At 44.7% G+C, this 20124-nt stretch overlaps 1 protein-coding gene across 1 annotated transcript; it reads left to right on the plus strand.

Moving 5' to 3' along the window:
• Positions 1 to 4117: 4117 nt before the first annotated feature.
• On the plus strand, positions 4118 to 16507 carry LOC310774543 (homeobox protein OTX1-like; the record flags this gene model as incomplete). The annotated part of the gene is made up of 4 exons (XM_083634633.1): positions 4118 to 4214; positions 5449 to 5600; positions 15325 to 15674; positions 16021 to 16507. The coding sequence occupies 4 exons, from the start codon at positions 4118 to 4120 to the stop codon at positions 16505 to 16507; spliced, it is 1086 nt and encodes a 361-aa protein (XP_083490759.1).
• Between the last annotated feature and the right edge of the window lie 3617 nt (positions 16508 to 20124).

Consider the following 20124-nt stretch of genomic DNA (forward strand, 5'->3'; position numbering starts at 1 on the left):
TTGATATTCATGTTGCCTGTTCGTTCATTACCCTGAGTGCTGATGACAGACTGCAGGAACGTGGAAAATAAAAATTGGCTACGTCTTTAATTTTATCCACATTAAACATAAATAAACCACTGTCTTGTTAGGCCAGACAACAGGCCTATAGGCTACATTTGTTATTTTTAACGTGTCTTATCTTGCCTTTTCTCGTCCTCCTCATCTCTCCATAAAGCCTTTGGGTCGGAGCTGCAGCAAAAATAACATAATGTTAACACAAACTCCTTCCTCTGCCTTAATCTTAGTTCCTCTGTAATAGTTCCTGTGATAATCTCGGTATTTTGGCTCAGAGCTATAGTTTGTCATCTGTCGGCAGCTAATAATAATAATAATAATGCATTTTATTTCAAAGCGCCTTTCAGGTCACTCAAGGACACTTTACAGGGTAAAATCAGAAGCAGAGCAACAGGCAAGCAAACAGTATAAAATATAAAAAGAGTGGAAGGGAAATAAAATAGAACAAAAATAAAAAACTAAACAATAAACAGAGAAAACACCATGGACATTACAGGGAATAAGCTAATTTGAAGAGATGAGTTTTGAGGCTGGATTTGAACAGGGGGAGGGTGTCAATGTTGCGAATGTCAGGAGGGAGTGAGTTCCAGAGTTTGGGAGCAGAGCGGCTGAAAGCTCTGCTCCCCATGGTGGTGAGCCGGGCAGAAGGGACAGAGAGATGGATGGAGGAGGAGGATCTGAGGGAGCGGGTAGAGGTGGCAGTGTGGAGGAGGTCAGACAGATAAGGAGGGGCGAGGTTGTGGATGGCTTTGAATGTGTGCAGGAGGATTTTAAAGTCGATGCGGAATTTAACTGGGAGCCAATGAAGTTGCTGTAGGACAGGGGTAATGTGATGGAAGGAGGGGGTTTTGGAGATGATGCGGGCGGCTGAGTTCTGGACCAGTTGGAGCTTATGGAGGGATTTCTGAGGGAGACCAAAGAGGAGGGAGTTACAATAGTCAATGCGGGAAGTGACAAGGCTGTGCACTAGCCGCGGAACCTCATCCAACTTCTGACCAAAACTTTGTGTTTTTTTTTTACTCTCGTCACGTGACGCAGATTTATCAGAAAAGGGGGCGGGTTCTATAGGGCCGAGCTCGCCGCTGATTGGCCGTGCGTGTCGTCTGTAAGGCCTGGGAGCGCTGTGATTGGTTGGGAGGGGCGCCTCTGAGCGCTGTGATTGGCTGGAAGGGAGCGGCCCAGCGTGCTTCCTGGACTCATAGAGGAGCGCCGTCCGCGGAGACGAGCTTAAAATCAACACAGACAGGCGAGAGCGCGCTACCAAGACAACTCTCTATTATTCGCCATTATTCGACATTATTTCCTCACTTTTTTTTATTTTTCTCCAATGAAGTGTGTTTTTCCGAGCTGCTGAGATAGAGCGCCCGCATCTCGTGTCATTCCGACACAAATTGAGGGTGTTGTTTTGTTTTTTGGAGGCTAAAGAACTTGGTTTCCTGTCCAAAAAGACTGAACTTTATGTGGATATTTCTTAACCTCTGGATCTTCTTCACGTCACTATAAACAGGAATTAAAACAAGAGCCAGAATAAGGTGAGGATAATAGATTCGAGTCATGCTGCCCAGCATCATTTGTCTCCATTTAGTTTGACATTATTGAAATTGTATATAAATAGGAGTAGAAACACTGACCTTTTTCGCTTTGTTTTATTTTTATTTTTTTTACTTTTAGTACGGCATTTTATTTTGTATTAGGCTATCTATATATGTATTATTTTTGTCTTCCTGAAAACGAACCTGAAAAAAAAGCCTTATTATAAATTCACCAAACAGAACTAGGCCTTTTAAAAAAACAAAACAAAAAACGCATATTTTGTCCCCTTTTCAAGTTAAACTTTTTTTGTTTTTTTTGTAAGCAAGTGTGAGCACCATCTCCTCCAGCGGCTCAGCTGTTAATGCATTTTCCCGATAAGCATGTGTTAATTGTCGCGCCGTAGATCTTAATCTGAATTGTAATGTGGCCTTCATTTGCACACGCATTATCCAGTGGTTCAGCAGGTCCTTCCTGCGGGTATGGAAATAGGGAAGCATTACGACTGTTTACGCCTCAGTTCAGTCTATTCAGTGGAGAAAATACCTATTAGTCCCAACTCCTAACATTTATCTGCTAAAAGAACCCCATCATGGAAACGTGTTGTAGCCTAATAGCAGTCAACGCATATTCTCTCACCCCACCCCTTTAAACAAATGCCACACAGGGGGGAGAACTAATGAAAAACAGGTATAGGCTACAACACAACAGGAGATGCGTCCACTGACAGAATGTTTCAGTCTGTTACAGTCTGTTTTAGTGAAGGCATGCAGTGCATCCAATAATTACAAACTAACCCAGATCATCAGACAATAAGTTATCTAATTCCAACTGTCCAGTTATGTACTTTAATTTGCGTCAATCCGTTTCCACTATGTCAACTCTGATGTATTTTTTTTTAATTATTATTATTTATAGCCAGTTTTTATCATCTACACACTTAGGCCTGGTTATTCTCGTATATGGGAAAAGTAGAAATCATATACAATAGCATACACTTTAGAAGAATAGCCTAATATAGAAGAAAAAGTTCCTATGGAATAAAGTAGCCTAATACAGATACAAAACTATATTATAAATCACGATACGGTCATAAACTCATATATGCCGTCTAGCCTCTAACAGAAACAATGAAATATATAATCATAACAGTTCACTACAAATCCATTATTGAGTATCAAAAATACAAATTTAGTGAAAAATTATAGTGATAGAGAAGATAAACAAATTAATAAAATGAAATCAAATAAAATATAGGCAAAAATATAATAGAACAATATATAGGGCACTCGAATTACAGACACACTTCCCGCAGCCCATACAACAGAATATTAATGATAGCCTATATAAAACACAACTCACACGATAAGTCCTATAAGTGGCTCTATGTGAATATCAGTGACTTTCAGTGTCAGACTTAACAAACACACGGCACTGCAAGGCGACAGAAGTCCTAACTGAATTAAAGCAGCCCATTAATTAGAGCATGCAGCTAAAAATAGGTCACCTTAATTAAGACTTAATTAGGGGCTAAATTAAGGCACTATCGATGACAAGGCAGTAAAGCAGCAGCTGGGAAAGGAACCCCATCCTAACGGACCTCCATATACGACAGTTTGATCTGGAAGAAATGCTTTTATTGTTAAATGAATATGTCTGAATGGAAAGCGCAGCAGTGTTTTGGTGCAGGTTTCAGCTAATCGTCTCTTCGCTGAAGGCTGATCATGGCAATCTGTGGACACCATTTTATATGTCGAGGCGTCATGACTTTGTTTTTGAGCTTTTATTTCGAAAGGAGTTCAATTAAATTTAAGTCACATTCAACACGTGAGATTGACCGAACAGGTCATTTAAAGCAGAATCATCTTTTCAGGTTGAATATTTGATCCGTTTGTTCCAGGCTGCAGGTTGGTATCAGACCATATAAGCTCATGTTATGTTTGACAGATTCTTTCAATTTACCGTCAAAGTTATTAAGGCAAAAAAACAAAACACTCTCCTATTAGTTGCAGGTTTTACTTTTTATATCGCTTTTCTCTCTGACTTGTTCATTATGATTTAGGTCCCTCTTTGTGTTGGTGATTGGAGTTTATTGTGTCTAAATGCATCACATTTAAAATAAAATTATTTATCTATTCTAAAATGATCGAAGACGAACTTTGTTCGCGGGTTTAGGTGTTTCGGGTTATAGCTATAATTCTGTTTACACATATAGATTTAAAGATCATTTGGAAAGGTATACAATTTTCTGTGAGACTGTGCTGGTTTTATGGGTTAAAAATGCAATTGTTTTTTTGCGACCAATAGGGGTTAGTTTTTAGGGGTTTTATATTTTTAGGTTAGCTATGAAATAATCACTGCACTGCTCTAGTCTAGACTATACAGCGTTTGTGTCTCTTGCAGGAACCGGCCGTTGCGGAGCGGAACACCGGGGAAATTACTGAACCGTTTCTCCGTCCTGCAGGCGGAGAAAGACTCAGAAAGTCTTCAGAAAGAGAGTCTCCCTCCCGGGCGGCTTGCAGCTTTCAGCATGATGTCTTACCTCAAACAGGCAGCGCCATACGGCATGAACGGGCTGGGGCTGAGCGGGGCCATGGACCTACTGCACCCGTCTGTGGGATACCACGGTACGGCCGCCACACTCCTAGCGCATGCACCCAAAACCAACTCACTGAGAAACTGAACATAATATTATAAAATCAGACACACGTATAAGTGTGTGTGTGTGTGTGTGTGTGTGTGTGTGTGTGTGTGTGTGTGTGTGTGTGTGTGTGTGTGTGTGTGTGTGTGTGTGTGTGTGTGTGTGTGTGTGTGTGTGTGTGTGTGTGTGTGTGTGTGTGTGTGTGTGTGTGTGTGTGTGTGTCTGTGTGTGCGTGCGTAGGTCCGTGCACGTGTGTGTGATGCTTAATAGTGGGGTTATAGCTATGCTTTACTTTATGGCATCGTTGTAATAATTCTAATGACCTACAATATTCCATATACTTTTCCCAGCGACTCATATGCCAAGTGTGTCTGTGATACCAATACCACGTGATCTAATGTTATTTTATCTCCTATATGCCATGGTGCTCAAGGCTTTAGTCAACTTTCTTTATCCTATCAAAATAGTAACTTTATTTCAATCGCATGTTTCTAATAATAATGTTTACAAAATGTTAAATACGTGTAAAAAAGAAATCTGCAATGAAATAAAGTTGCATGGAAAATTACAAAAAGGCCAGAAACAAGGCTATAATCCTCCATATGGGAGGTTCGTGTCTACTTTATGGGCTATTTTTCCTCATGTAGCCTAATATGATATGTGTGCGTTGCAAAAAAAAATCGTATTAAATGTGACTGAAACGCATTGGTTTTTACCCAAATTAAATATGAAGACTATTGATGAGTGCCAGCGTTCTTGCTTGTTTTTTTTTTATCCCAGAACCGCGCATCCGCTGGTGTTCCAAGATTTGGAGCTATATATGCACGCTGCTACTTTTCGCTATATTCCCACAGGACTCACATGAGAGAAATAGTCGAAAAACAGGCTATTATGCGCCGTAGTCTTTTTTTGAAGTCGTTCAAAAGCGACTAAAGTGTTTTAGAAGCTGGGAAAAATATCAAGTTACAGTCATGAAACGGTGAGGATGCCACTGGGGAAGCTGGGTCGCTGGAGGACGGGATCCCACAAATTATGAAAACAACACTGAACATAATGAACATTTATGGATTTACTTCTAAAAACGGGAGTTTTACGCATGTGCGCAGCGCACCAGCGCACGGTTGGGTTCTCTGACAGAGCGGGCGGGTTCAGGGATTAGATTGATAACTTGCTGGATTGATAAGAGGACAGGCATATATTATAATTTCGTGCCCGCGCAGGTAACCCCAGGAAGCAGCGCCGGGAGCGGACCACGTATACGCGGACGCAGCTGGACATCCTGGAGTCGCTGTTCGCCAAGACGCGCTACCCGGACATCTTCATGAGGGAGGAGGTGGCCCTGAAGATAAACCTGCCCGAGTCCAGAGTGCAGGTCAGTCGGCCTGCCTGCCTGACGGACCGCCATGTCTGACTGCATGCCTGCCAGAAAACCAATGCAGACGTGTAATTGTCCACGTGTTTTAGTCTGTCCACTTCTCGACCATTTTCAGGGACCACTAATTTAGTCCACAATCCACGTTAGAACCGGACCCATTTGATGAGATTTTATTCTCCTTTTAAATCGGAGAATATTGTAAGCAATATTGTTAGATATGATGTTGTCCAGAATTCCAAGATTATTGCATATAAACTGATAGTGAACTGATCAAACATGTAGACACTCGTATTCACTATATAGTTAACTAAATTACATTTGAATTAAATTATGCTGAACAACTCTTGAATTTGTTGGGGCCCCCGGAACCCCCTCAAGGACCCCCTGATGAGGAGCCACCAAAACTCTCTCTCTCTCTCACTCACACACACACACATACACACACACACACACACACACACACACACACACACACACACACACACACACACACACACACATGAGGAGAGAGTATATGAAGCCGAAATGGCCAGAAATCTATTGTAAATAAATAAATAAATAAATAAATAAATAAATAAATAAATAAATAAATAAATAAATAAATAAATAAATAAATAAATAAATAAATAAATAAATAAATAAATAAATAAATAAATAAAAGGGAGCATTCAGGCTCAAAGTTCCCTCTAACCCGATTGAGATAGTTATATAGATCAGAACATCAGATCAGAATCAGATCCAGCCAGAGTGTATAGGAGTTTTCCTCTTGCGCTGCATCGGCTCCTCGCCCCTGCAGGCTAAATGTACTGCAGCTATCATTGATCAAGTAGAGACAAATGTGGTAAAAAGGCAGAATTGGAGCATCTTGAAGCATCTTTTGAAGCGGTGAGCCTTCTTTACAAATGGGCGTGCAGAGAGTTTGCATGCCGGCTTTAACGGCCCTCTGCCCGGCTTACTGCAATTATCTTCCCTTTCTGCTGCTGCCTCAGACACTGCCTGCAGGTTCACTACATAGGCCCATATATACCGTTTTTATTTGTTGGTAGTAAAATAGCTTAAAATTGCCCAAACTTTTTTAGGATGAGAGCTACAGTATACAAAAAATCAAACTAGTCGCAAGCGTTCATGTCCCCCAAGTACATTTTAACAGGATTATATTATTTATTTAACATGATTTAATAATGTTATAAGGTTAAATACGAGTTAGCTGCATGAGTGGGATTTATAAACAAATATTTGGGATTTCTTTGGCAAGCTATTGATGGCCCATAGATCACGACCTATTGGGCACCCCATGGCCATGGGCTGCTACTAATAATGTAGACAATCATTAGGACAATTATGCTGCTGCTGCTGCTGCTGCTGCTGCTGATTATTATTAGTAGTACAACAACAACATTTATCTAAATTGTTATTCTTATCATTCTTATTTGTATTGTCGTTGTTGTTATTGTTGTTGTTGTACTATTGCTATTCTTATCTTGGTTATGAGAAAAACCTGCACAGAGAGCTGTTTACCCCGCTGCAGCACAGAGCACTGTTGCCCCGCTGATGCACAGAGCGTTGTTCACCCCACCCACTGCTGCACAGAGCGCTGTTTGCCCCGCCCACTGCTGCACAGAGAGCTGTTTGCCCCGCCCCCTGCTGCACAGAGCGCTGTTTGCCCCGCCCACTGCTGCAAAGAGCACTGTTCACTTGTTTATTCAAAGTGTATTAATATTGAATGTGCCAACACACCCGTCAAGTATTAATTAGATCGGACCAACGGTTCTTGAGATATGCAAAGGACACACACACACACATGCACACATGTGTGCACACACTCACACACACACACACACACACACACACACACACGCACGCATGCATGTGTGCACACACACACACACACACACACACACACACACACAAACACACACACACACACACACACACACACACACACAAACACACACACAAACACACACACACACACACACACACACACACACACACACAAACACACACACACACACACACACACACACACAGACACACACACACACATAGACACAGCCTTTGCTTTCCTTGCTTTATAGTGCAGTGCCCGGTCAATATGTGCGTGTCTGAATAGGCCGCTTGCCGTTTGCAGCTTTCTCGAGAACTGCTCATCCAAACAACTGCACTGCCTCTGCCTGTGTTTTCTCTCCTGTGTGCTCATTCGCTCTCACAGGCAGTTTGAGTGGGGCGCGCCGCTCGTGCCTTTGGCCCGCTCAGCCAGTCAAAGCCCTGAAGCCCCACCCCACTGTGACGTGATGGTGTTTATATCAAACACCCCCCGCATGCATTCAGACACAGAGCTGCAGACACCTCTGAGCGGCTGGCTGTCTGTGTTTCCTTAGCAGTGTCAGATTTGGTGCAATTTGTTCAATCTTAATCAACTTTGACTAAACAAGCGAGCAGCTATTTCTGAGTGCAGCGGGGGCTGTTCGATTACATACAAACACTGTAACATCACAGAGGGGTGGGCCTTCAAGGCTCTGACTGGCTGAGTACTCAGTTACATTCAGTTACATAAGAGAAGAACTGGTGGCAGTAAAATATAGCCAATAGGAGTGCAGACACATTTGATTGGCAGCAGAAACAACCAATGGAAGGCCGTCGAGGGAGCTGCAGGCTAGAGGTCTTCATGGTTCTACTTAGACCCTATAGCAGTGGTTCTCAAATAGGGGTCCAGGGACCTCCAGGGGTCCTTGAGGGGGTCCCCAGCCAAAAGAGGGGTAATTTATTTTCGCTATAATTCCATTCATAAGTAACACAATGACTATTTTGGTCATGGGTTTTATACACTTTCATCTAAAGCATCAATCTTATTATCATGTGGGGGACCGTGGGACAATATCCTATGAAGTGAGGGTCCTTGGTTTAATCTTTGTCAGTTTTGGGGTCCTTAATTTGAAAACATTTGAGAACCACTGCCCTATAGGACCCATGACCTGACCCGAGACCCGTAGGGCCGGGCCCACATTTTATTATGGTCAATTGGGTCTGGGTCGGGTCCTATTCTATCACCGCGGGCCCCGGATCTGTTTATCATTATGTATAACTAGTGCAGTGCCCGTTCCCCCATGCACCACCCCGTGGGCGCTTCCCCCCGCACACACACTGCACTCTGTCAGGTCCCCCTAAGCACAAGTTTGAAGGCGATCCGACAAACGGTTCTGGAGATACGCGAAAGACAGACATACAGACAGTCCTGGAATAAGTCCAAATTGCATGAAATGCGGCACCGCACTCCATCGGGGTCCGAGCAGCGCACTCCCCACGTTTGAAGTCGATCGGACAAATGTTTCTCGGGATAAACTGCTTTTTGTGTTGCCAGTAGATGGCGCTCTGCGGAATTGCACAAAATGCTGCACTGTTCTATGTCAGGTTCCCAGCAGCACACTCCCCAAGTTTGAAGTCGATCAGATGAATGGCTATCGAGATAAACTGCTTTTTGTGTTGCCAGTAGGTGGCGCTAAGCCAGATTGCACGGGATTCAGCTCCCTGCAGTCCGTTGAGTCCCCTTAAGCGCACTCCCTGAGTTTGAAGTTTGAAGTCGATCAGATCAGTGTTGCCAGTAGGTGGCGCTATGCCCAATTGCATGAAAGTAGGGCACTGCCCAATAGGGCAGTGCAGTGAAGTCGATCCGACCAACGGTTCTCGATGGCATGCAGCAGATGATGATCATCCATAAGCAGTGGTGGAAATAGCCAGGTTTTACTCTGGGAACCCTACTTACACAGGATGGGGGTTCCCGGAAGTGGTGTGGCCCTAGAGGATATTATTTCTGAATGTGTGACTCATTATAGCCTACCATTATATCCATGTGAAAATCTCTTAGAAATCTCACTTAACTAAGATCACTGAGCTCTACTGATTATTTCCCCTTGATTTTATTCATGACTTGAATATCAATGCTGCTCATTCAGCTTACATGTTCTCCTACTATTCTCTGCTCCTTTCAAGCTGCCCTCTCTCCAATGTTTACTTTACCCCCGTCATTCTCGACCATTCACTCTTACGGTACGTGCACATCATGAAACGCTCGGCGGCATGCCTCCTGTGAAAGCCGCTTTAACGCTGCATCTTGATAGGCTGTCTTGCTCTATTTCCGTGTCTGATTGGTCCATTTCAACCTCGCGCCCCCTGCCGCTGGAACCGCCCAGCGTTTCGCTGTCGCAGACTAGAGGCGCTGGGCGGTTCTAGCGGCAGGGGGCGCGAGGTTGAAATGGACCAATCAGACACGGAAATAGAGCAAGACAGCCTATCAAGATGCAGCGTCAAAGCGGCTTTCACAGGAGGCATGCCGCCGAGCGTTTCATGGTGTGTACGAGGCGTTACCGACCCTACTTAAAGCAATGTTTACTTTTTTCATTACTGTCACAGAGCTCAGCTGGGGCTTGAAGGAGCACAGAATTTAACACAAAGGTTCAAATAGTGAACGTTTTTCGCGTCCGAATTGCACTCCCTCAGGTCCGCCTCAGCGCACTCCCGAAGTTTGAAGTCGAGAGACAGAGAGAGAGAGAGAGGGAGACAGAGAGAGCGAGAGAGAGAGAGAGAGAGAGAGAGAGACACACAGACGATGCCGGAATTATAGTAGGCTATATACCCAAGTGGATCCGAGAATACCTGTGATCAGTGCTGATCACAAAATGCATGAAAACACCCAGTGATGTGAGGCTTGTCAGAAACGGCAAGTAAATCCATAGTGAGAACTAGCAAAGAGGATTCCCACTGCAACCAGTTACTTCCTCGTTTGCCAACGAGGAAGTAACTGATTGCAGAGGGAACCGTCTTTTCTTCTTGCGATGGATTTACTTCGAAAATGGCAGTTTCCCGTAACTTTGGATTATTATTTCATCGCGTGGTGAGTACATAACTCACAACATCTACATGTGAGTGTTTCTGGTGCTGTTGGAATGTGTATTTTGGGCGACTGAACAGCGGTACCATAGACTGCCATTGTAGTGCTATCTAACTAGCAGTGAGGAGTGAAACGCACATTCTAATGCATGCACAGTGAATATGTTGGCATATCCCTTTAACGTTAGCCATGGCTTTTCAATCAGCAAGAAGAATAACAGAAAATGTGTATTTATTTTTATTACAAACTTTCTTGGCAAGGATCATTGAATGGATTATGCATTACGTCACGGTCAGGCACTGTCTGCAGTGTCTGGCAGCAGCCACCAGGGGAGAATAGCCTGACTCCACCAGACGGGGGCGGCATTGTTCCACAAATTCACAATCCACCTCAGTCTGGCCCTGGCCTCAGAGAGGCGTTCAAACCGGCCGCCACCCAGGCGCACCAATCAGCGTGAGCTACGGGCGGGCTTTAGGCGAGACCGGGTGTGACGCGATCGAGAGGCGCCTGTGCGTTTGTAGTTCTTTCACTATTCAACATGGCGGCGGCTACCGAGGCTAGCTCCAGTGAGCTAGTCAAACATTCTATTCAAAACAATAAGCTAACATAAACGTTAAGCACTTGATCTTACAGTGAGTACGAAACCGTAACTGTATTGCTGTAACGTTATCAACTATGAACGTTAGTAAACAAGACATTGTTGTAGAATTTGGGGAGATAGCCTTCAGACCGTTGCTAGGCTGGGAGTTAGCCATTCACGCAAGTCACACAAACCCAAAGCCCTACGTCATGAAGGGAAGTCGATCTGATTGGTTGGCGTTGGCAAGCCCAGACGGTGACAGACAGACGGTCCATCCAATCACCTGCCTAGTAGCTTGAAAAAAGTGACCGCCCTCTTCAGCAATGTAGCTTGGCCGAATCCAGATGGATGTTGGTTGTGAAACAAATGTGAACGAACTTACATCCATCTGGCAGCGTCAGGTTAAGGGGAGAATGCTACTGCACATGAACGGTAGGTAAGAAAGATGCACAAAGTTTCACTTATAACTTGTAATAGCAATTACCAAGCAACTTTGACGTCGGCACCGCTCAAGTCTCTTCCTCAGTATTGCTCGGTTCTGTATGGGTCCGGTATGCTCGTTCTACTGTATAAGGGTCTGGGTCCGACATTTATTGGTTCTGTCCGGGTCCGGGTCTCAGCTTTCTAATAATAGATGGGTCCAATCCGGGTCCGGGCACACATTTCCCGGGTCCATTAGGGTCCGGGTCCGTCATTTTGGACCTGTGAAGACCTCTACTGCAGGCAAACGCTGTCTTGCATTAGCCTACTCTTGACCGTTCTCTAACTGGGAATGTTGCAATTTGGACAGTGAACAGTTTCCATATTAATAAACGTTGAATAAACAAAGACCTTAACACTAAGCCCCCCACCCTATCCAAACCCTAACCAAGTGGCTACCAGTGCCTAAAGCTACCCACCGTAACCTCCTGTTCCTAACCCTATAGAGACCCTTCCCCAATGCCTAAATCTAAGCCCCCCTCAACCCCAAGGTGTAACTTGACCATTGACTCGATCACCCCAACCAGGTGCGTCTGTGGGTGTGTCATATTTGTGCACAAGGAACAACAACACAGGACACTGCTCAGGAAGTGCAGCGTCGAGTGGGAAACTGTTTGGATGAAGTGCAGTGTCGAATGGGAAACTGTTTGGATGAAGTGCAGTGTCGAATGGGAAACTGTTTGGATGAAGTGCAGCGTCGAGTGGGAAACTGTTTGGATGAAGTGCAGTGTCGAGTGGGAAACTGTTTAAATGAAGGGCAGTGTCGAGTGGGAAACTGTTTGGATGAAGTGCAGTGTCGAGTGGGAAGCTGTTTGGATGAAGTGCAGTGTCGAGTGGGAAGCTGTTTAAATGAAGTGCAGTGTCGAGTGGGAAACTGTTTAAATGAAGTGCAGTGTCGAGTGGGAAGCTGTTTAAATGAAGTGCAGTGTCGAGTGGGAAACTGTTTAAATGAAGTGCAGTGTCGAGTGGGAAACTGTTTAAATGAAGTGCAGTGTCGAGTGGGAAGCTGTTTAAATGAAGTGCAGTGTCGAGTGGGAAACTGTTTAAATGAAGTGCAGTGTCGAGTGGGAAGCTGTTTAAATGAAGTGCAGTGTCGAGTGGGAAACTGTTTAAATGAAGTGCAGTGTCGAGTGGGAAGCTGTTTAAATGAAGTGCAGTGTCGAGTGGGAAACTGTTTAAATGAAGTGCAGTGTCGAGTGGGAAGCTGTTTAAATGAAGTGCAGTGTCGAGTGGGAAGCTGTTTAAATGAAGTGCAGTGTCGAGTGGGAAACTGTTTAAATGAAGTGCAGTGTCGAGTGGGAAGCTGTTTAAATGAAGTGCAGTGTCGAGTGGGAAACTGTTTAAATGAAGTGCAGTGTCGAGTGGGAAGCTGTTTAAATGAAGTGCAGTGTCGAGTGGGAAACTGTTTAAATGAAGTGCAGTGTCGAGTGGGAAGCTGTTTAAATGAAGTGCAGTGTCGAATGGGAAGCTGTTTAAATGAAGTGCAGTGTCGAATGGGAAACTGTTTGGATGAAGTGCAGTGTCGAGTGGAAAACTGTTTGGATGAAGTGCAGTGTCGAGTGGAAAACTGTTTGGATGAAGTGCGGTGTCGAGTGGAAAACTGTTTAAATGAAGTGCAGTGTCGAGTGGGAAACTGTTTGGATGAAGTGCAGTGTCGAGTGGGAAACTGTTTGGATGAAGTGCAGTGTCGAGTGGGAAACTGTTTAAATGAAGTGCAGTGTCGAGTGGGAAGCTGTTTAAATGAAGTGCAGTGTCGAATGGGAAGCTGTTTGGATGAAGTGCAGTGTCGAGTGGGAAACTGTTTAAATGAAGTGCAGTGTCGAGTGGGAAGCTGTTTAAATGAAGTGCAGTGTCGAATGGGAAGCTGTTTGGATGAAGTGCAGTGTCGAGTGGGAAACTGTTTAAATGAAGTGCAGTGTCGAGTGGGAAGCTGTTTAAATGAAGTGCAGTGTCGAGTGGAAAGCTGTTTAAATGAAGTGCAGTGTCGAGTGGGAAGCTGTTTAAATGAAGTGCAGTGTCGAGTGGGAAACTGTTTGGATGAAGTGCAGTGTCGAGTGGGAAACTGTTTGGATGAAGTGCAGTGTCGAGTGGGAAGCTGTTTGGATGAAGTGCAGTGTCGAGTGGGAAGCTGTTTAAATGAAGTGCAGTGTCGAGTGGGAAACTGTTTAAATGAAGTGCAGTGTCGAATGGGAAGCTGTTTAAATGAAGTGCAGTGTCGAGTGGGAAACTGTTTGGATGAAGTGCAGTGTCGAGTGGGAAACTGTTTGGATGAAGTGCAGTGTCGAGTGGGAAACTGTTTAAATGAAGTGCAGTGTCGAGTGGGAAACTGTTTGGATGAAGTGCAGTGTCGAGTGGGAAACTGTTTGGATGAAGTGCAGTGTCGAGTGGGAAACTGTTTGGATGAAGTGCAGTGTCGAGTGGGAAGCTGTTTAAATGAAGTGCAGTGTCGAGTGGGAAACTGTTTAAATGAAGTGCAGTGTCGAGTGGGAAACTGTTTAAATGAAGTGCAGTGTCGAGTGGGAAGCTGTTTAAATGAAGTGCAGTGTCGAGTGGGAAGCTGTTTAAATGAAGTGCAGTGTCGAGTGGGAAACTGTTTAAATGAAGTGCAGTGTCGAGTGGGAAACTGTTTGGATGAAGTGCAGTGTCGAGTGGGAAGCTGTTTAAATGAAGTGCAGTGTCGAGTGGGAAGCTGTTTAAATGAAGTGCAGTGTCGAGTGGGAAGCTGTTTAAATGAAGTGCAGTGTCGAGTGGGAAGCTGTTTAAATGAAGTGCAGTGTCGAGTGGGAAACTGTTTAAATGAAGTGCAGTGTCGAGTGGGAAACTGTTTAAATGAAGTGCAGTGTCGAGTGGGAAACTGTTTGGATGAAGTGCAGTGTCGAGTGGGAAACTGTTTGGATGAAGTGCAGTGTCGAGTGGGAAACTGTTTGGATGAAGTGCAGTGTCGAGTGGGAAACTGTTTAAATGAAGTGCAGTGTCGAGTGGGAAACTGTTTAAATGAAGTGCAGTGTCGAGTGGGAAACTGTTTAAATGAAGTGCAGTGTCGAGTGGGAAACTGTTTGGATGAAGTGCAGTGTCGAGTGGGAAACTGTTTGGATGAAGTGCAGTGTCGAGTGGGAAACTGTTTGGATGAAGTGCAGTGTCGAGTGGGAAACTGTTTAAATGAAGTGCAGTGTCGAGTGGGAAGCTGTTTAAATGAAGTGCAGTGTCGAGTGGGAAACTGTTTAAATGAAGTGCAGTGTCGAGTGGGAAACTGTTTGGATGAAGTGCAGTGTCGAGTGGGAAGCTGTTTAAATGAAGTGCAGTGTCGAGTGGGAAACTGTTTGGATGAAGTGCAGTGTCGAATGGGAAGCTGTTTGGATGAAGTGCAGTGTCGAGTGGGAAACTGTTTGGATGAAGTGCAGTGTCGAGTGGGAAACTGTTTGGATGAAGTGCAGTGTCGAGTGGGAAGCTGTTTGGATGAAGTGCAGTGTCGAGTGGGAAACTGTTTGGATGAAGTGCAGTGTCGAATGGGAAACTGTTGATGAACCGTTCTCAAGAAAGTTGCCACCAGCAATATGGAGGCCAAGCAATCGGCCCGTTCCGAACAGTCATGTTTTGAACAAACACTGCACTAGTGCTCTAAAATCACTTGTTGGAAGTGAATGTGAATCCTCTCATTACAATTCCCGCTAGTCATGTTTATATAATATTTTCATATCTATATTTTTTTCATGTCTGACTCCTGACCCAGCCGGGCGTGTGATGGTGACCTTTGACCTCTTGTTGTTCCTCAGGTGTGGTTTAAGAACCGGCGGGCTAAGTGCCGGCAGCAGCAGCAGCAGAGCGGCGGCAGCAGCTCAAAGGTGCGACCAGCCAAGAAGAAGTCATCTCCGGCCCAGGAGGGCAGGGAGGGCAGGGAGAGCACGGGGAGTACGGGGTCAGAGAGCAGCGGACAGTTCACTCCCCCTGCTGTCTCCTCCTCCTCCTCCTCCTCCACCTCTGCTGCCCCTCCTGGTCTGATGGGCACCTCCTCCTCCTCTGTCACCACCCCGGTGTCCTCCATCTGGAGCCCGGCACCCATCTCCCCGGCCGCAGCGCCCACGGCCACGCTGCCGGACCCCGCTGCCGTCGCCTCCACCACAAGGTTCTTTAGCATTTTACCATTCGTTTTTATTTCTTATGTTGTTGTTAATTATTTGTTTGTCGAGGGGGTTTGTTATAGTTAATTTTTTATTTTTTGAAAAGGCTTGGTTTTTATTTATTAATTTTTGTATCAGTTTCCCTGTTAGTTCCGGTCTTTTAGTTCGTTTATTTTTGTTGTAATATGGGCTATTTGTGAGGGCGGGTGAGATTCAAAAAGGGCAGAAAACAACATTTTCTCTATAATTATAGTTTAGTTTAGTTTTGTAAACACACAATACAGTTTCAGCTAGCTATCCCTTTGTTGTAAAGTCTCGTTTCATTATTTATTCACTACCTTGTCCCACCAGCGCCTCCTGCATGCAGCGGTCCTCGTCGTCCTCGTCGTCCTCGTCGGGCACCGGGGCCACGCCCTCCTACCCGGTGTCCTACAGCCAGACGGCAGCAGCATACGGCCAGGGCTACGCGGCCTCGGCGTCCTCAGCCTCCTACTTCGGCGGCGTAGAGTGCGGCTCGTACCTGGCGCCCGTCCACTCGCACCACCCCGCGCACCACCCTGCGCACCAGCTCAGCCCCATGACGGGCTCGTCCATGTCGGGGCACCCGCACCACCTCGGCCAGGCGTCAGGGCACCATCACCACCCGCATGCACCCCACCACCACCACCACCACCACCACCACCAGGCCTACGCCGCGCCCAGCCTCGCCTTCAACGCCACAGACTGTCTGGATTACAAAGAGCCGACGGCAGCCGCTTCGGCCTGGAAGCTCAACTTCAATGCCTCCGACTGTTTGGACTACAAAGACCAGGCGTCATGGCGCTTCCAAGTCCTGTGACTTCCTTCCTGAGGGATTCCCACTCTTTAGCCTGGTAGAAAACCATCCTGGGACCTCACATTCTGTTTCGCTGTACATATCAGTCTGGACTTCCACATCGATTTCCTGGACTTGGAATGAAACCGGGTCAATCAGGGACTGTGTCATAATTAATGACGTAACTGGGCCAATCAGTTGGGCAAAACAAAGGCGCCTCCCGAAGCAACGTGGTAACATTAAAGGGATACGCCACTTTTTCGGGCGTTCATTTGCCATAACCCCCCTATATAAACAAGATACACACTGCCTTTACTGTCACTCTCAGTCTCCGCCATGGCCGTAGCCAGGGTTTGAGAAATCCCTAGGTCATTTTAGCGCGCCTTGAGGGATCCAGGTGTGGCTGTGCACCCCCGGTTAGAAAATGTTGTCCATTTTAAAGTAAAATGTTTCAATCTGGTGCATTTGAGAGCAAAATTAATCTATAAAGAACTACAGGCATCATATTAGATTAATATGGTCTTTACTGTGCTGTTGCTTTACAATGATACAAAAATAAATGTCTCCCGACATAATATATATTCTGCATACAGGTCACTGGCAGAATACTGCTCAATTAAATACAATGGCCTATCTACACAAACATCACTTACAGGGGAGTTACTTAACCATTCACTTCAATAGAACTGTCCCCAAAGTCTAGCCCCAATCTAGCCCCAATGCAAAATTTGAACGTTGTTGTAAGTTATGTCTCTTTCTTCTATATAGCACACAGAGAGGAAGCAAATTGTTGCATTTCTGATCAAATATGTCATGTCATGTTATTTATGAAGGCTTTAAAACATCAATGACAGATGAATAGATCTGGGGGCCCGGCTATTTTCCTAAAAAATAAAAAAATAAACACAATATATATATATATATATATATATATATATATATATATATATATATATATATATATATATTATTTTAGAAAATACCGAGGTCATGACCTCATGACGGTGTCCTCAATGGTAGCTACGGGCATGCTCTCCGCGCAGTATACATTGAGCTACAGTCTATGGTACAGCCATTCAAAATGACCAAAAACACACATCTCACAGCACCAAAATACATGTTGTGCTTCGGGTACTCACCACGTGGTGAAATATTAATCGATAGTTACGTGAAACATCATTTTCGGAGTAAATCCCCACACCGAGTTACTTCCTTGTTTGCCTGTAACATTGCTCCCGCTGTACACAGCGCATGTGCTCTATGCCGCGCATGCCTGGCTGGCGGCCATGTTTACAGAGTCATTCCGGCTATCTATTTACCTTACAAAAGATAATTTCTCCGCATGTTGGATTCATATTTCATTGTGTGGTGAGTACCCAAAGCACAACATGTGTTTTGGCGCTGTTAGCCTCCATTCTATGGCAATCTAACTAGATTCAAGATTCAAGATTCAAGATTCAAGATTCAAGATTTTTATTGTCACTCCGTAGTACAAGTATCACGTGTGAAATTCTTGTGCTGTAGACTCCGTTACAACATAGTGCAAAAACAAAATAAAAAATAATTAAAAAACAAGATGCAACAAGCAATAAAGCAGTAAGACACGCCACAGACAGTGGCACATATGTGCAAATGGCATGAACATACTTTAAACATAATTAAACATAATAACTTGGCGACTGTAGCTCACTGTATACTGCGCGCAGAGTGGCGGTAAAGGCAGTGTGTATCTTGTTTATGTAGGGAGGATATGGCGAATGAGCCAAACTCCCAAAAAGGTGGCGTATCCCTTTAACGTCAGTAAACAGCCATAAGTGCAGTTAGTACAGAAATAGCCTCAACAACTAAACAAGAACGAGATGCACCAGCGGTGTTTCTCCGCAGAAGACGTTTTCGCCGTTCTTCCGACTGGATTTTGGACTGGATTTGGTGACGCTGATTGGCTGAAGGAGTTGTCTGTCAAGGCAAGTACTCCCGCCCACTGAAATTTATGTGGGCGGCTAGAATTCCAGACTGATCGCTGGAGCGAAATAGAATGTGAGGTCACTTTATCACAATGGGTTTTTTTTACCAGGCTATCTCTGCTCCTTTCAAAGAAGTCTTTTTTCCCGTTTTATTTTGCTGTTGTTTTATTTTTGGAAGATCCTGTAAACTAACAGAGACATTTTACCGAGACGTTTTTAAGTTTATTTGTGAATAAATTGAATTGATGCCTGAGCAGCAGGCCGCAGGTTCTCGGGATCGACTTGGAAAGAAGTCTGAACCGGATCGACGTCGTCAAGGATTATTTTCCTGCTCACACACTCAAGACAAACTGAGGCATTTACATTCTGAAGGCCGTTAACTATACATTTTGGTTAGATTTTGCAACCTTAAAATCAATTCAGCGATGAATTAGTGAATTTGGAATTGGTGGGATATTCTTCAGGGGGGGGAATGACAGAAATCATTTGAGAAAGAATCAGAGAATATAATCTTGAGTGGGCCTTTTTTTCCTTTCTTTCTTTCTTTTTCAAAAAGATATGATGCTGCTATATGATTTTCAGCTTGCTGATATTCATTTCTATCAAATTTCAACTTGAATCTTGTTCAGAAGCTCACTGTCCAGCATGTGCTGTTGTATTTTGGAGATTGACTTGCAGCACTTGTTTATGAGGTCAAAGATTTTGCTATTGTTCTTTACAGAGAGAAGAGAAATGTGAATTAGACACGCAATGTCAGTATTCCATTGAAATTTAAAATGTACATTCGTGTCTTTATAATAAAGTCTTGTTAAAACACGAGTCAAGTCCGAGGGTGAATTAAATTAGGGAGTGAATTATTTCTCCGATGCTCGCTTCCAGTCTGTGCTTTCTCACTGGGAACGATTGCTTCCGTTCCGTTCCGTTCCGCACCCCTCCCCTCTCCCCCGCTGGTCAGCTTTGACATTACAACATTTCTTCCGCACCCGGAAACGAAACAGAGTGCACTTGCGTCATCAACTACGCCTGGCCCGTAACTATCCTCGCCCGTGTGTTGTCTATGTGGTTCGGAACGGTTGGCGTTCACATTTGCAAGCGTTCCGTTACCCCGCACGCCAAAGCGCTCCCCAGACCACCTTTTCAAGTGGATCCTGTCACAGTTCCCCGTTGCGTGCCCGGGAACGGAACGCAGCGTTCACACTCATCAAACGTTCCTAAACATGGGGTCTATTTGGGGACAAGTGTGCTCGGGAATGGTAGCGGGGCGCCAGTGAGAAAACACCCTTGATATAAGTTTAGGAAATGTTTTTGGCTGATCGAAGAGTCCCCACTGCCCCTCCCCCCCCCCATTTTTTTTTAAATAAATAAAAAGCTATGATTTGAATCATTGATCACCCACATTTTCAATCAAGTGTGACTTTTTAAACACTAGGATTAGGTCCTTTGTAGAAAAGGCATGCGGAAAGGCCCTGAGACCAGGCCTGGAAATGCCCACGAACCGGATATGAGCCCGCGACCCAACAATGATGTCAGAGTTCCCCCTGTGAGGTCATTGGTGATGTCAGACGGTCTAGGCTGTCTCTTGATTGTGATTGTGTGATGTCAGACTTACCCCTTGTGAGGTCATCAATGATGTCATACCTCGAATGTGTAGGGTATAAAAGCAATGGTCTAATATGC

Source organism: Poromitra crassiceps (assembly GCF_964638095.1).
Source record: "Poromitra crassiceps genome assembly, chromosome: 4".
NCBI classification, from domain to species: domain Eukaryota; kingdom Metazoa; phylum Chordata; class Actinopteri; order Beryciformes; family Melamphaidae; genus Poromitra; species Poromitra crassiceps.